General features: G+C 29.4%; 2 protein-coding genes across 2 annotated transcripts in view; both read left to right on the top strand.

Annotated features, from left to right (window-relative positions):
- The window catches only part of LOC115891874 (zinc finger protein OZF-like), a 203506-nt gene that overhangs the window by 149147 nt on the left and 36224 nt on the right, over nucleotides 1-18135 (top strand). The gene's annotated exons all lie outside the window — the stretch shown is intronic.
- LOC115891878 (retinol dehydrogenase 11-like) lies at nucleotides 5418-17278 on the top strand. The gene is made up of 5 exons (XM_030912477.1): nucleotides 5418-5836; nucleotides 11331-11535; nucleotides 11891-12015; nucleotides 14423-14736; nucleotides 17033-17278. Exons 1-5 carry the CDS (start codon nucleotides 5695-5697, stop codon nucleotides 17213-17215), a joined length of 969 nt encoding a protein of 322 aa, XP_030768337.1. The 5' UTR covers nucleotides 5418-5694; the 3' UTR covers nucleotides 17216-17278.

Genomic DNA, 18135 nt, shown 5'->3' with positions numbered 1-18135 from the left:
CACTTTATTTTTAATACGTCACACCTGGCGTGTTGAAAAGCGGCAACACGGCCGGCGGCCGGGCTAGCATGCTGACTCACCACCACCTCCACACAAGGCTATTCAACCTTTTCCAATATGGCGGAGATAGAAGTGCTTTATTTGGCGCGTATTTTAAAACCTGTTTTATTTCCAAATAGATATTTTTCACACAAATGTCGGGTTAGATTACATAATGTTTCACTAATTTTTTAATATACAGGGAGTCTAAAGCTCTCCACATAAGTATGGAATTTTTTGTATTATTACTTTTATGAAAACATTAGTTAGTTATTTTTTATAAAAAGGTCTGCTTTCTCAGAAAATAGGTAGGTAGTGTACTAGTGTGTAAATATTCAAACTTGAGGTAGCATATACAGGGTGTTCAAAATCATCGGAAAATGAAATAACCAGAAATATATATATATGACAGAAAATAGCAATATAAACTAAATATTCAATTGCAAACACTTACCTACCATAGTTTAGAATTTACTGCACGTTTGATAAATATATACTATTATGGACAGTATAGGAAGTTACTTGTTTTAGTAAAAGCCTTGGTAAATGCTCTTGGTGTAAACTACACTGACTTGGGTCAAAAAATATGGAATATTTTTCCTATGTTTTGCAGCATTACACAAACGGGAACAAATTTAAACTATAATACGTAAGGATAACTAAAAAATATAATATGTGTTACAAGATTTTATATAGAAAAAAAACTAAATACCTTTTTATAACGTCATTCCTTTTTTTGTATAGTTCTTCAATAAAATATTGGATATTCTGAACAGGGTTCGGAAAACTACATGTTAATTTTAAAAACTACATAAACTACAATACATGTAGTTAATGTAGTTTATGTAGAGGGTGTAGTTTATGTAACCTATGTATGTAACTTTCAAATATTAAAGGTTTGAGGTGAGGTTATAATAAGTTGAAGCTTTAAAAACACATAATGTATTTAAGAAAACAGAAGTAAACTACACTGACTTGGGTCAAAAAATATGGAATATTTTTCCTATGTTTTGCAGCATTACACAAACGGGAACAAATTTAAACTATAATACGTAAGGATAACTAAAAAATATAATATGTGTTACAAGATTTTATATAGAAAAAAAACTAAATACCTTTTTATAACGTCATTCCTTTTTTTTTGTATAGTTCTTCAATAAAATATTGGATATTCTGAATTCTGAACAAGATGGATTTAATAATAAATTCTGACGTATGTGAGGGGCAACTGTGACCTAAAAAAAGACTTACATCCAGGCCATATATTTTCAAATGTAAATGTTGTCAATATCTTGTGAGGTAAGTGCAAGCAGTAGCCATAACTACATCCTCACTAGGGTAACAGAGGCTTTGGCCTTTAGCCTTTTTGAGGCATATTTAATGCACTTCTTACCCGAGAACTACTAGTAGGAGTGAAATTATCTCTTTTAATAGCTGTCAACCATTTTTTACGAAGCTTGTCATTTTTGGGGAATATAAAAGCAGAAACCTTGAAACCCCCTCTATAATTCTCGTGACAATTTGAAACAGAGCATGTAAAAGGTATGCTACAATAACATATTAATACCTACTCTTTAATACCTATCTTTTGATTATTGTAAGTAACCATTATAAAGTACTATGCAGACTGGCGGTGAAGGCTTTTTACTCATTTAGGTGTAATATCTTGATAAATACTTCTAGTTCTTACCTTAAAATAATTAATAATAGAGGAGTACAACAAGCACAAAAGTTTGAAGTTTACACTGTTATTTTATCACAATTTTCTGATCACACCATGCACTGAACACTAAGAACTAAGCAAACGTGTTGCAGAAGCACAACAAACTGGAGATAATTAATTATTTCTAGTATGCAATCGGAACGAGAAACCACTACCGGCTTTTTAGTTTAAAGGTAAACAATTTAATAATGCGCTGCCTTCGCCGCCATATTTGCCTTGCCCGTATCATTTTGATTGGCCTTGAGTTGAGATGGTGCTGGTAAAATCAAATCGCAATGTTGTCAGTTGTTGGCTGGCGCACGAGCACGGTTCTGTAATATGATTGGGCGTATTTTTCATACGTCATCAATTGGCGCTTTAAAATTATTTCAAATTAAAGCAATTTTGAGGGCATATAAAAAAATTATTCAATGTCATGGAACTATTTTTTTAGGATAAATATACTGAAAATAGTCTTCTATTTCAGATTTTGTCCTTGAATTGGGTTTTTTTATTTTTTGTGAAAGCATTGTCACTGTAAATTTTACATAACCAAATTGTCACTCAAAATCGCTGTTTTTTTTAGACAGATGTCACTTGTCTTGTCATTATTCAATTCATTATTCGAATTCTCAGAATGTTGTTAAAAAAGTTTCATATTAAAATAAAATTTTAATCAATCACAATTGTTTATCTCCATCATTTACCGGATTAATAATACAGAAATTATACGGTTCAATTACAAACAATTCATTATTTATAGTGATTTACAGAAATTTTATTAATTAAATTATACGAATATTCTCGTTGATTATTGGTTTGAAATAAATATGAGAGTGTCCTCCAAAAAAATGCGAGTTACTAACTCTAAATTCAAATTCTGAGCTGGTAAATGAGCTAGACACTTTACCTAGACCGTTATTCAGAAGCTACAAATCTAGTTCTGCTGAGGGCTGGCCAAAGAGATTAGTGCTTTTAAAAACTACTCAAAATATGCAGATAATAAAAATATGCAGATAAAAAAGTTCGTATAAATTCATGTCCTAAAATGTTCGTTTTGGAGATACAGGGTGTAGAATTTTCATTTTTATTTCGTTTTGGTTTGCTAGGATTATAATGAAAGTACCACTAGTACTACCTTCTAGCCTAATGGAAAGTGTGCCTAAGCATAATGCAATGTGGTAATAAAATGTGTGCAAGAATACCAAATTTTAAGGAAAACGGTTTACCAATGTTCTTAAATATAAATAAAATATTTTAAATTATAAATATATTTATTTAGCTTTCCGAGGGGTGTAACTTCCTCGGGAAGCATTTTAGGGCATATGTTCATCTGAACTTTTAGTTTTATTTTTATCTGTAAAATAATTATTTATTGAAATTATTTGGTATACTATTTTTTTGACATCCTGTATATTTTGCAAAAATAACATTATTTTTTAGATTTCTGTTTCAGTAGCAAAATAAACAGGCTTTTTTTTTCAAGAAATTCAATGTTTGTTGTTAAATCAAAAGGAATTACATTATTTACTAGAAAGTAAATGTTAAATAAGCAAACAATAAAGTTTCACAAAAAAGGTCAATCAGGCACTAAATGCAGTGGAAAAACAAATAATAATTTATATGGCATTTGCATAATAGTAAGTGAACCCAAGTAGGGATTTTGGGAGCGGTAGAAAATAACCGTAGTGTGTCGGGCATCTGTAGCTCCTAGAATAAAAAACTTGTGATTTTTTTTGAATTGCAAACATAAAATATACTAGGATGTATTTCAGGAAAATATTTTAACTTCTATAGGGTGGCTCAAGAAAGTGTGAGTGTATCGGGATGATTTTTTTTAATGGAACATTCCGTATATTATTGCATTTTTGGCTTCCTTTTAGATCACTTTACATGATCCTAAGATATGAGTAAATATATTTCGATAGTTTCAGATATATTAATAAATAAATAAATAAATAATATATTTTTTTGAACCTTATATTTACTTTTGATGGTCTGTATTTACTTTGCTATAAATATGGTAATCGTAAATCATACAGTTTCGAACATCCTGTATGTTCAAAATTCTACGGCAAACTTTCTAAAATACAAAATAATTTTTCACTCTGTATTTTATTTCTTTAATAAATGGAGAATTAAAAAATGAACATTTTTTAGTTCTCCATTTATTGAAAAAATTTACATGGTCACTACACTTTGCACGATCCTAAGATATGAGTAAAAAAAATATTTCGATTAGTTTCAGTGATATTAATAAATAAATAAAAATTATGTAATATTTTACAGCCTTTCTTAAAAAAAATATTAAAAATACAAGAACAGTCCTGAAATCAAAACTATATTAGGTATTTACTTTAGAAGATTTGTACTTACTTTGCGATAAATATTGTAATCGTAAATCATACAGGATGTTCAAAATTCAACGCCAAACTTTCTAAAATATAAAATATTTTTTCTTATACAGGGTGTCTCAGATTTTAATCGGGAAAATTTAATAGACGATAGAACTTGCAAAAATAAAACAAAAAGTTCATATAAACTTGTAAGATTTAAAGCTTCCTTTTCGAGATACAGGGTACCATTAGAATACCAATTATAATATTAATTATCAATTAGAATTTAATTTTTTTCGCAAGAAGTAAGCAAGATAGACAAAAAAGTCAAGAGACAAAAAAATAATATTTTTAACTACTAAATCCAAAAATAATATTAAACTTCTAAAAAAGCAGTGGCGTGCCTATTTTTTCCTTTAAAATAATTTAACAGTGATGCCCCACCGCCGCCCCTGGCCATTAAATTTAAATCTAATTACATCAAATTAAGTCCCATAGTAAGTATTATAAACGGGTCAAGTTATATCAAAATCGATTAAACAGTTTTTCAAATATCTTATATTTTTTTTTCTTTTTTAAGTAACTTTAACACCCTGTATCTCGAAAAGGAAACTTTAAATCTTACAAGTTGATGTGAACTTTTTGTTTTATTTTTGAAAGTTCTATCGTCTATTAAGTTTTCCCGATTAAAGTCTGAGACTGAATATTAAAAATAAAAATAAAAAATATTTTATATTTTAGAAAATTTGACGTAGAATTTAGAACATCCTGTATGATTTAAGATTACGATATTTATGGGAAAGTAAGTATAGACCATCTAAAATAAATACCCAATATAGTTTTGATTTCAGGACAGTTCATGTATTTGTAATAAATTTTTTAGGAAGGTCGAAAAATATATTTTTTATTTATTCATCAATATCTCTGAAATTATCGAAATATGTATCTAAAAGGAAGCAAAAATTGCAATAATACACAGGGCGTTCCATTTAAAAAATCATCCCTATTCACTTACACTTTTTTGAGCCACTCTCTAGAAGTTAAAATCTTTTCCTGAAATACATCCTCGTATATACTTTAGGTTTGCACTTAAACAAAATTCTCAAGTTTTTTATTCTAGGAGCTACAGATGCCCGACGCACTATTGCCGAACCCTGTATAACTTTTTTTTGTTTTTAACATCTAATTTTCTTAATACAATATGTCCTCACAACTCTCGAGTAAATCACTATTTAGCATCATAGGCTCCCGCACTATAATATACGAAGACAATAATTTCCAGCAGTATTTGATAGTCGTTTCAATTTTTAATGAAAAAATTACAGTGAAATTAAAATATAACAGGACAGTTTTAATAAAACTGTTATCCAAAATAACACAATAAAGCTTGTACTGGCAATTAAGTTTAATTAAATAATTTCTTTCCTATAAAGAAGACATTGTTTTATTAAACAATTACCGAAGCCATCTACAATTACAAAACAGTACTTTAAAAAATTGAGGTCCAAAGTCGAAAGCATGTTATAACTAAATATAACTAATTAGTGCCTCAGGTGCATTCAACTAGTATCGCCTGTAGTACCTCAGTAGTAGTTGTAGTAAAGAGGCATTTTTGACATGAGTTGTTTCGACTATACCGCTTTTTGGTTGGTTATAGCTGTGATTTCTTACAAGTTGTGGGTAAAATTATCTACAGGATGGTGCAAAAGTAACGTGTGTTTGGTTGGGAAAACTGCTATTATTACAGGAGGAAACACAGGTATTTTTTTACGAAATTTTTTATTTTATTACAGCATTTTTGCCGCTCATTTTTATCAGAATGCACTTTATTGTGATTTGAAGTAAGTAACGCAAAACTCGTTCTATTTTTTTGCTTTATCATGATAAAAAACAAGTTGGATTACGTAAATCGAAATAAATTACGTTTAAAATAAGTATAGATGTCCTCCAATAAAAAAGACTCATTTGTTGTAAATACCATACTATCGAAAAGAAAAAAAAACGGCGTCAAAAGGTCGCTGTCATTTTATATGTAAAATTAAAAGGTGAACGTGTCATCGATCGGCATTTCAACGCCAATTTGACGCCTTTTTTTTGACTATGCGGTATGTTTTGAATTGTGAAATTTGAACTGAACAAATAAAGCATATTTAAAGTGAGTCGTTTACAAAACTAAAGTTATCTCTACTACATGCTATTAAAGTCATTATATCTGGTCATTCTCTGACTGCATTGAACACTGTATGTTTATTAAGACTACAAATAGGTGTATTTTACGAATTCTGTATACTTTCTACCCTACAAACAGAACTATAAAGTTCTATGAAAAACTAGTATATCTTAAAACACTGTTATTTCCTTTTAGAGTCAGATCCCAGAGCGATCAGACATAACTTATTTTCACAAGGATGAAACCTTAGGCTCTCAATAGTGCTCTCATGTGCTTTGAATATCGGCGTGTTTGTGGGGTTGGCCCTGAGACACATAAGGCAGATACCAGGTGAGAAAGGTAACTAAAATAAATAAATAAACTTTACTTATTTTTACATGTCTGATTTTTACATATTATGTTATTAAGACAGCTATTATAAAGTTATATTTAATCAGTCAGACAGATTGATTGTAATGACCAAACATCCTCTAAACACAAAAATTATTCAGGCATGACTACGAGCGCGGGAGAACTATGCGTACCCGAGTAAAGTATTTAAATATTTTAAAAATACTTACTGCCTTCGATCATCTCTATTTAAATAAGATTAGTTGTAAAAGTGAAAACAGTACATACTTATGGAGCCGATCGGCCGACTATTTGATTGCATGTGAGCACAGCGATAAAAATCTGCAACTAAATAGTTGGCCGACTAAGAATTGCATACCACCCTCAGGCTTATTTTCCAATATTTCCTCTTACAGTATCCAAACTATTTAAAAACGCAAGTCAGAGAATTCAAGGTGTCTTGTTTTTCAAATTAATATTTTTTTTAGAAAATATGCGATAATTGTTTTGAGTAGGTTATATGCAATAAATTAATTTACTTTAATAATTATTAATTATTACTTTAATAAAAAAGCTCATCTTATTTTTTAAATAGAGATGCAAAAATATTAAATCGAAAGCAGTAAGTATTTTTACTGCCCGTCAAATTAAATACCACAGCGATTTTTTTACTCATTTTCAACGAGTTGTAACTTTGATTTATGTACTTAGTATGCAAATATATACAATACTTTGATGTAATTTTGTTGATTTTTTTAGCATATTAAATATTGGTTTTCGTAGATTGATCTGATTTTTCTAAATTATGTATGAGATTTAGTTTTCTATGATATACAGGGTGTGAAAAAATAGAATGTAATTTTTGTGTTGCTGCCATTTTGCTAAAAAACAAAATTTAACTAGAATTATAAGTTCTGGGTATAGCTAAGACTAATATCTCGACGTATTTGACTTTTTACGATAACTCATCGGGAATAAAGATAATCAATTTCTAATTTGTATTTTTTCTACCTTTCTTAGAGATATGCTAACAAACTGAAATTAACTTTAAAATTGTAGGATATTCGTTACTTTTACAATGTGAAATTAAAAAAAAATGATTTAACTAACGCAGTTTAATACAGGATCTCTTAAAAATACGACCGGCGAAAAAGAAAAATTATTTTTTTAATATTCTGAACTTAACAGCCCATAAGGTTAATATTAAAGCTCGACACGTATTTGATATTTTTGTAAAAACTCTTTTTGTGTCTAAAAATCCGTAGTTTAGCTGCAACTTAGTAGTTTTTTTTAATTTCACATTGTAAAAGTAACGAATATCCTACAATTTTAAAGTTAATTTTAGTTTTGTTAGCATATCTCTTAAGAAAGGTAGAAAAAATACAGGTTAGAGTAAAAATTGATTATCTTTTATTCCAGATGAGTTATCGTAAAAATTCCAAATACGTCCCGAGATATTAGTCTTACCTATACCCAGAACTTATAATTCTAGTTAAATTTTGTTTTTTGGCAAAATGGCAGCAACAGAAAAATGACAAAAATTACATTCCCATTTTTCATACCCTGTATATCATAGAAAACTAAATCTCATACAAAATTTAGAAAAATCAGATCAATTTACGAAAACCGATCTTTAATATGCTAAAAAAATCAACAAAATTGGTCCATTTTTATTATATATAAAATATTTAAATACTTTACTGGGAAGCGCATAGTTCTCCCGCGCTAATAGTCACGGCTAAATAATTTTTGTGTTTAGAGGATATTTGGTCATTAGTCATTACAATCTGTCTGACTGATTAAATATATCTTTATATTAGCTATCTTAATAACATATGTAAAAATCAGACATGGAAAAATAAGTAAAGTTCATTTATTTTTTTTAGTTACCTTTCTCACCTGGTATCTGCCAAGGTGTCACAGGGCGAACCCCATAAATACAAATTCAAAGCACATGAGAGTGCTTAAGAAAAAGAAATAAAGAAAAAAGAAAAAAAAAGAAAAAGAAAAGAAAAAAAAAAAAAAAAGAAAAAAAAAAAGAAAAGAAAAGAAAAGAAAAGAAAAGAAAGAAAAGAAAAAGAAAAGGAAAAAGAAAAAGAAAAAGAAAAAGAAAAAGGAAAAGGAAAAGGAAAAGGAAAAGGAAAAGGAAAAGGAAAAGAAAAAGAAAAAGAAAAAGAAAAAGAAAAAGAAAAAGAAAAAGAAAAAGAAAAAGGAAAAGAAAAAAAAAAAAAAAAAGAAAAGAAAAAGAAAAAGAAAAAGAAAAAGAAAAAAAAAAAGAAAAAGAAAAAAAAAGAAAAAGAAAAAGAAAAAGAAAAAGAAAAAGAAAAAGAAAAAGAAAAAGAAAAAGAAAAAGAAAAAGAAAAAGAAAAAGAAAAAGAAAAAGAAAAAGAAAAAGAAAGAATAGACAAGGAGAACACAAAAACTCTTACGGACATTGTCAAATACATGTCTCACTCCCCGACTGTATAAAAGCCTAAGGTTTCATCCTTGGGAAAATAAGTTATGTCATGGTTATGTCTGATCGCTCCGGAATCTTGGACTATTCATATTTTACGTAAAAAACATTTTTTGGACACTGGGAGAAAAATATATTTGCTTCTAGACCAAATGTTATCTTTGCGGGCCAATTTTGGTACTGTCTCAAAGTTGCCCTACGAATTTTTTAGTGTGTATCCTCCTGATTAACATTTTTTACTAAAGTTGGACATGGTAATTGAATTGTTCTTTTTAAAACAGTTATTTATTTTATTGTATGTGTGAATTTTAATTATTAAGGCCCCTGTTAAGCAAAGGTACACCTAATGTCAGTAATAGGACGTTTTTTTAGAAAACAAATATGTCTCGTAAATATCGGCGTTCACCCAGATAATGGAATTAAAAGAGATTAAAAAAAGACACAAGGATATTTTTGATGGAGTTATTGGATCCCCAAAATTAGGGTGCACGTATATTGGCTTTTTTATTTAAGAATAATATATTTTTTGCTGCAATATTTTAGACAATAAAAAATCGCAAATCTCTTTTTTTTATCTGAGAAAATAAAAAAGTTATAAGGGCGAGCCCAGTGTTTTTCATAGTTTTCATCCTTTTATTTATTTTTTTTAATTAATTACGTATAATCTTAAAAAATGGGTAAAAAATTATATTATCTTAAAATTGTGTTTTACTATTGTCATATTAATTTTACTAAACTTGAAGTATTGTTCTTATGCAAATTCCATGCATAAAAAATTAAAAAAATCTATTAATATTTAAAAATATTCACGAATAATTGCATATTTTTCGCATTTTTTTGGCAAAATTTGATCCATTTAAATGCGCATATCATTGTCTTTTTTGTTTGGATTTTTTCCTTACCTTGATCATTATTGTCACCAAATTCATCAATCAATTGTCACCAGCTTAACTATATTCGCATATTTTAAAAATTTTAGCAACTAAGGAGTGTCCTTAATACATAACACTATTCTTCTGTTTATTAAAATCCATCCTAACCTAACCAGATTTAGTGTTATTTAGTATTAATATCTGGATATTAATACTAAACATTATTATATCAAAAATGTGGTCCCCGTTTTCTTAAGGTGCGTCCAGACCTGATGAGACGAGAGCGAGACGAGCGCTAGACATTCCAAATTTGCAGAAAATATTACTGTATGCGTTATTATTTGGCCATATTTTGTTATATTCAATTACAATTTCATATGTGTTTGGGTCCTTTCACTATGATCCAACTCGCTTGTTTCGTGGCAGGCTTGCCTCAAAAAATGGATAGAAGATGTCTCGCTCTCGTCTCGCTCTCGTCCTGCTCTTGTCTCGCTCTTGCCCAGCTCGTGCCTCGTTAGGTCTGGACGCACCTTTATTAGTTGACAAATTATGGCGTGCAGTTTAAATTTCACAAGACCGAGCTTTTAAAGTTCTATAAGTAAACAACGGTTTAGAGTTGCTAAATCAGAGCGAAGGTGAAGGAGAAGATGATTTTACTGAAAATCACATGAATTTGTTGGTATCAAGAGTCACTCTTGAGATCGTGCACTAGCCTCCATACACTGAATTAGAATAAATGTTTCCCATTAATTTTAGAAGTTCCAATTTATGCATTATTTAATATTATAGCTGTGATTTTAGATTACGATTTAAACAGTCTCAAAGAATATTATTATACTTGTCTTAATAAAAATAATGAAGAAACCTGTTTTTTTTAAATAAATACAACTCAAAATATAAATTTTGAAAGCTCTCACGTGATATTAGGGGAGGGGAGACTAATAGTAAAATAACTCGCTAGTTCACCACAATGCACCAAAATAAATTTGCTGGTGTTACCATAGTTAGCGAAACGCGTGTTCAGTGTAAAATAGTATATTGTTTTATTAGTAGTCAAAATGACACTTTTTGTGGCGAAGCTGTTGTTTGACATACAGCCGAGGCACAAAAACTCATTTTTACTTCGACTAGAACATGCTATTTTTTTCAAACGCCACAAATAAGTTTTTAAACAATTTCAAACGTTCCAAGTAATATAAAAATATTTAAAAGTCCTACCTTGTATGTAATTATATATCGAGAAACTATGGTTATGGCTCATTGAATTTGACACTTTATGTCAGTTTAAGAATATATTTTCGTACTTTAGGCGTTAAAATGACTTTTTTATATCGTCAGTATCGTGGTGAACTAGTGTTTTATTTTGCTAACGTAACATGAAAGATATGTCAAATAGCATTTTTAAGACCTCTTAATTTATTTTAAGGAATCGGATACGAGACTGCAGCAGATTTAGCCAAACGAGGCTGTAGAGTCATCATAGCATGCCGAAGAGAAAAAGAAGCAATATCTGCTGTGAAAAAACTCATAGAAGAAACAGACAATCCTAATATTTTATACAAACCTTTAGATCTCTGCTCGTTTAAGAGCGTTAGAGAGTTTGCCAAAGACATCAACAAAACCGAAAAAAGGTATGCATAATACCGTATGATCGAAAAAAACGGCGTCAAAGACGACTGGGAAATGACAATCGATGATAATTTTGACGAGGTCAATCTATAAACATTATTTACTAAAAAAACTTTAACTTTTTTAAAAAATGATAGAACGTTTTCAAACACACAAATATATTTCCAAAGCAGTATTTTTTCTCGAATTTTCTTAAGGTCAACTAAGCACGGGCAAGGTAAATGACGTTTAGGGCTTGACCTCGCTAAAATTACTATCGATTGTCATTCCTCAGCCTTCTTTGACGCCGTTTTTTTTTCTCGACCGTATGATATTTTTAACGAATATGAATTTGATAATGTTTTTTTCTTGATTTAGGTTAGATATCTTGATAAACAATGCCGGCGCAGGAATTTTGCCGAAAAAAATAAATGAAGATGGAATGCTGAATTTGATGCAAACGAATTATTTTGGACATTTCTTGTTAACTAATTTATTGTTAGGTAAGGTCTAACATGCCGAAACTAACAATATTTATAATATACAAGATGTCCCAATATTCCGTGGATATATATTTTTGGAATGAAAATAAGTTCACTGGACACGATTTATCTCTACTGGGTGCTTTTCAAAAGTGGCTCACCTCTATAACTTTTTTATTTTTCCAGATGAAAAAACGAGATTTGGTATGTTATTTTCGTATATTTATGGTTTATTTGAAATTGTAACATGCTGTTCATGACGACAATTTGACTCGAAATACCAAGTGTGTGGTACTAAATTATTCGTAAAAATGCTTTTTCCCAATATTCTAATGAGCCACCCTTGTTCCATTTGAAAAAATTGAGATATGATTAAAGATACGATCTGGACATCTTCTAACCGGCCAGGACAAGACACGAAAAACATTAGACGACCAAATCTCTTTTTCCAAGGTTCCTTGTTTAAAAATTAGTGTTTTAACACAACCATGGCACTCAAGTTTGAAATTTAACATGCGATTTTTTAGCGAAAATGTAAAAAGTTGACATAGAATATGTCATTCTACTCAGAGTGTTATTTTCTGTCGAATAAAGTAAAAATATACCGAGGGTGCCATTTAAAAATTTTCGGTGAAACAGAAAGTGACCAAAAACATTTGAATATGTCAATCAATCCTAATGTATGTCACATCTCGCATTTTTTATCTGAAAAAATAAAAAAAGTTATAGGGGTGAGCCACTTTCGAGACGCACCCGGTATATGATTTTAGTCCGGAAATTACTAGCGATGGGAACTATCGAATGAATTAGACTATCGAATGGTTACTGAATGAATGATTTCAACTATCGAATGGTTTTATTCGAATAAAATCATTGATTCATTTGTATACTAAAGCATAAGTGACAACCCCGCCGTGCGACTAAATGGTTATCGTTGCGCCACGAGCCACGACTATCGAATGTTTTTGATAAATGAAATTTAGTATTCGTTTGATTTTTGTGTGCGTCAGTGCATTATTAGTTCTTCCAAATTTTTATAACTTCGCCTTGTAAATACTATGCTATTTTTGCGTTTATTAAAATATTTAAAATACTAAAATAGTAGTTTTTTTTAATTGACTATTGTGTGCGAAGTGATCAAAATTTTTCCGAAAATTTGTGTGATTTTCCGTAGCCCGATCTTTCAATTATTTCATTTTATATGGTATATTATGGTTAGGTTAGATTGCATTTTTTAATGGGAAATTTTGAGAAGTAACAATTTTTAAGAGATGAACTTACAATTAATTTTAAAAATACATATTTGTATTTTGGATGTTTTAATAATATGAATTAGTTGAACTTAATAATCATATTTAAGTAATGTGGTTAAGTAAATGGTTATTGAACTCAAATTTTGGGGTGAGAAAATTAAATTGAAAGTTTTACACGTGCCAATTTAAAAAAAAGTTAACAATGTTTGTATTTTGTTTATGCTAATTCTCTTACATGTAGTTTTTTGCGAAGAAATATTTCATTTATTTTTTAAAGTAAATGCCAGTAAAAGTAAATATTATTTTTAAATAGTAATATAAAGTAATAAAAAGTAATATAAATAATTTTGATTTCTAATTTTTTATTTATATTTTCCTTCCATTACACTGCATGCTTAGAAAATTAATAAATGTTTATATTATTAAATGATTTTAAATGTTGTTGTTAATAGGTATAACAAATTATTACTGTTATTATTATTTATTAAACCAGTGTTTGCTTAAAAACATTAAAAATCATTTTCCTACATCCAAAATAAAAAGTGTTATTGCAGTGTAATAACAGAATATTAATAAAAAAATGCAAAACATTAGACATACTATCCCTAACTAACTAATCCTAAAGAATAATATTCTTTGCTAATACCAACTAATACGAATATATGGCAACAGCGCCCTTCATAATGTATTTTCTGTGTAAATACTAGCACCTCAATAAAAAAAATAATGTGTCCTTATCTTTATTTGACTTCGCAAAAAATCAAAGACGGCTACTTTTATAGCATTGCCACCGACCGCTGTCGGGTTTCTAGGAAAGAAACCTACGTCGCCGGACGACAACTAAAATCCAGTTTATATTTCATTAAAATCGATCCTGACGAATAAATGAATTTGATAAATGAATGAATTTTATAAATGAATGGTTTTTATAAATAAATGGTTTTTGCTGCCGAATTACTAGAATACAATATTTCAAGGCAGATAACGCATCTAATCGATAATTTTTATTCGAATAGTTTTCGACGAATGTTTTCTTACTAGCTATCGAATTATTCGAATGAATTGCAACTATCGAATGTTTCGATAGTATTCATTCGATAGTTCCCACTACTAGAAATTACTACACAAAAAATAATATTGAAAAAAATATCAATAAAAACTATTTTTTTCGCTAGATCTATTAAAGAAAACTGGACACTCACGTATAGTCAACGTATCCTCCTTCTTGGCCCTGTTCCCATTTAAGTTGGACCTGAACAATTTGAACAAGTACCCCAACACATGTTGGAATTCATTGAACGACCTGATAATGTACTGCCGAACCAAACTGTGTATCGTCTTGTTCACTATTGAGTTAACAGAGAGGTTAAAAGGTACCACAGTTACTACATACTCTCTACATCCTGGAGTTATACATACGAAGATATTTCAAAATCATCCTGGGTGGCTGAAGTATCCTACGTATCTTTGTACTTACTGGATATATAAGGTAAGTTTGAATAAAGAGCTGTTCACATATGTCAGGTACAACAATGATTCTACTACTTTTAATATGATGCGGCAACATTGTAACGTTGAAAATAATTTAGACAGATAAAGCCTTTATGTAAAAATCCAAATTTTCAAAAACCGGTTTTCCGGTATTACCGGTTTTCCATAAATGTCTAACCTACCATGGCCGTGAACCACCCTATATATTTATACATATACAGGGTGCTACAAATTTGGAGTAGCATTGGTATCTCGGAAACCATAATAGATACAAAGATGGTTAAATTGGGGCAAAGTAGCTCCTTGGGATGTTCACCAAGGATTGCTGAATTTTTTGGAAAAAAAACGGATTTTTTTGAAAATCAATTATTATATTTATTTTATGTTACTTTTTAGAAAACCAAAAAACTAATTGCATATTCTCATAGCCACTTTATTAGGGCTATCTGATAGTATTTTTAGATTTTCAAATTAGCTGATGATTTGTGAGATACAGAGGCCAACTTAATTTATTTAAATACAGACCTGCATTTTTTAATTCAGATTTTGAAAGAACTCGGTTTCTTGAGTACACAGATATGCCACACTTGAAACTTTTTTTTTGTTTTGGGTACCTTAACAATAACAAAAGTATTTAATTAATATTTAAAATAATTTCAAGTCCGACTCTGTTTTTTTTTAAATTATTTAATCTAATTGTATTCATCGTAACAATATTGATCAGCGCTAATTAACGTTGAATAAGGAAAATCGAGCCAATTGAAAGATTCAAATAAATAATATCCAGGTCAGCAATTTGAAGATAATATTTTTAACTTTTTTATTTTGAATTTGAAATCTCAATATTAATCGTAGTTAATATAAATAAATCAACTTCTACAAACTAGTTTCTAATGCTCTACATGTTCGAAAGGGTTACCACCCTCCCTAATGCACAAATTTATTTTTCGTTTAATCTTATTTATAGTTCTTTGAACATATTTTCTTCTTATATTTCCAAATGCATTTTATACTCTTTATTGTAAATGTTGAAATGTATTGATTTCACTTTTACAATTGACGTCAACAATATCCGTTTTTTTCCAAAAAACTCAGCCATCCTGAAATTTTTAAAACTTTTTTGATGGCATCTTGGTGAACATCATAAAGCGCAACCTTGCCCCAATTTAACCGTGTTCGTTGTTAGTATCTATTACGGTTACCGACATTTTACTTTTAAACTAAAGCTTTGTCGTATAAAAACTCGCTGCAGCCTTTTGTACTTAACAACACCACCATTGACGTAGTAAAATCTGTAAAATTCTTAGATAGGGCTTGTTGTAGACAGTTCTCTGAAATGGGACATACATATCGAAGCTTTGTCGAAAAAATTGAGCTCTGCCTGTTTTGCATTAAGGTCTGTTTCTAAGGAGCTTAACTTGTCAGTGGCTAGAACTATTTATTATGCACTTTTTGAGTCGCGCCTCAGGTATGCCCTTCCATTCTGGAGTACGTGTTGTGCGACTCAATTTGACCGCATTTTCAAGCTCCAGAAGAGAGCTGTTCGATATTCACTGGGACTAAACAGCAGAACTCATTGCCAGGACTTTTTTTAAAAATTGAAAATATTACTCTTCCTTCCTTATTTATATTTGAATCCGTTTGTCTAATACGTAAGCATGTGTCAGCTTCTCAAGAAAGGCCATCTCACACTTATCCACTCAGGAACGCGAAGCAAGATATTTATCTACCTACCCCACGCTCAAAGTTAGTTAAAAGTTCAATATTATACAACTCGAAAAAAATGCACAATCACCTACCATTTGAAATCAAATCCATAACATAATTTTCTTCATTGCGCAAAGCATTGAACTCTTATTTACTAGACAAGGCTTTCTATGCCGTAAATGAATTATATTTTGAAAATCGAATTTGATCTTCTAAACACTGGTCTAATGTTTGCTATTGCTATATTTCTAAAATGACATCGAAATAAATTTATTTAGAGGTCATTGATATTTACTATAAACTAACTAAATATTTTTGAATATTATTTTTATTTTTTTGTTCTTTGACATTGTAAACATTTATAAATGTTTATTTTAAACAATAAGACAATATTATTTGTATAATGTTTTGTATTATCTTTTGTTTTTTTGTTTGTGTAACTTGTTTGTTTACTTTGTTTGTTTAGTTTACTTTTGTCTACAAATTGAAAATTTTTTTGACAATAATGGCATTTATTTATTTATTTATACTCTGCTCGTACCCCGAATTCGTAGCACCCTGTATAATTGGGTTCTCTGTTGTTTTAGAATGTCATAGAAGGAGCTCAAACTTCAGTTTATTGTGCCGTAGCGAAGAACATTGAACATTTGTCAGGCGATCATTTTCAAGACTGTCATGTAATGGATAGGTACCCAAACGCTTGGAATCCTGAACTCGCCAGAGGATTATGGGAAGTGTCGGAAAAACTAGTAAAACTCCATGATAAATAAATTTTGATAAAACTGTAATGTTAAAATTCTAGAGCAGAAAATAAATTATTTGTATTTTTTGAATTATTGTGAGTTTCTTAATTCCAAAAACTTTTTTTTTGAATAATTACCATTAAATTATCAGTGGCGGTCTAATTTTTAAACTTATTAAAATACAGGATGTCTCAGAAATAAGTGCAAGTATTTTAAGGGGTGGCAGATCTGGTCAAAAGAAACATTTTCTCTTTGTCCTTAGAATTATAAATTTTAAAGCCTTTAAATTTCAGTATGTACTTAATTAAAACGAACCCCCTGCTTTTAAAAGGAAGGGTTATTACTAATTAATACCTAATTACTTCTTGCTTATCTTCGAGTAAATTTGCTTAAAAAATAAAGTACAGCAAAGTGTTGACGGTTAAACCTTGCCCGAAATTTTCTCAACATCAAACGGATAAAATTTACTTAACTCAATAATAAATTAAAGATTATTCTCCTTGAGGATTTATTTTTTGGATTTCTTATATTCGCCTCAAGGTATTTTATTAAGAATGTATTTTTATACATTAAAAGTTCCAAAAGACATCTTCATGGATTTTTTTGAAAAATAAACTACTGCATTTAGTAAAAATATCTATGAATAATTTGATCGAAATAGAAATTTTATCAAAAACAGGAAAACAATAATAAAATATTAATATATTCGAAGCAATGTATTAATACACACATTAGTACAAATCGAATAAAAATATATATAATTAAAAGTATATAAAATTATTGTATAAAATTCTACTAACAACTCAAATGTTGATTTATGTATATTGAATGGTTTTAACCAGTAATTATAAAATTAAATTATTGCTATTAGTTGATTAACATTGAACAAATATTTGAATATTTACAATTGTTGGTTTTTTTTTCCAACCATTTATAATGGTTGGACA

This window comes from Sitophilus oryzae, unplaced genomic scaffold (genome assembly GCF_002938485.1).
Source record: "Sitophilus oryzae breed Bouriz unplaced genomic scaffold, Soryzae_2.0 scaffold_119_pilon_pilon, whole genome shotgun sequence".
In the NCBI taxonomy this organism is placed as follows: domain Eukaryota; kingdom Metazoa; phylum Arthropoda; class Insecta; order Coleoptera; family Curculionidae; genus Sitophilus; species Sitophilus oryzae.
Note: the sequence above shows the minus strand (reverse complement) of the source record. Positions and strands in the feature narration are given on the sequence as shown.

Bases quoted from the DNA above. Each gene is read 5' to 3' on its own strand.
- LOC115891878 (XM_030912477.1), top strand. From the start codon at position 5,695: ATGAGTTGTTTCGACTATACCGCTTTTTGGTTGGTTATAGCTGTGATT. The intron at 5,837-11,330 runs GTATTTTTTTAC...ATTTATTTTAAG, and splicing joins TATTACAGGAGGAAACACAG to GAATCGGATACGAGACTGCA. The intron at 12,016-14,422 runs GTAAGGTCTAAC...TTTTTTCGCTAG, and splicing joins GTTAACTAATTTATTGTTAG to ATCTATTAAAGAAAACTGGA.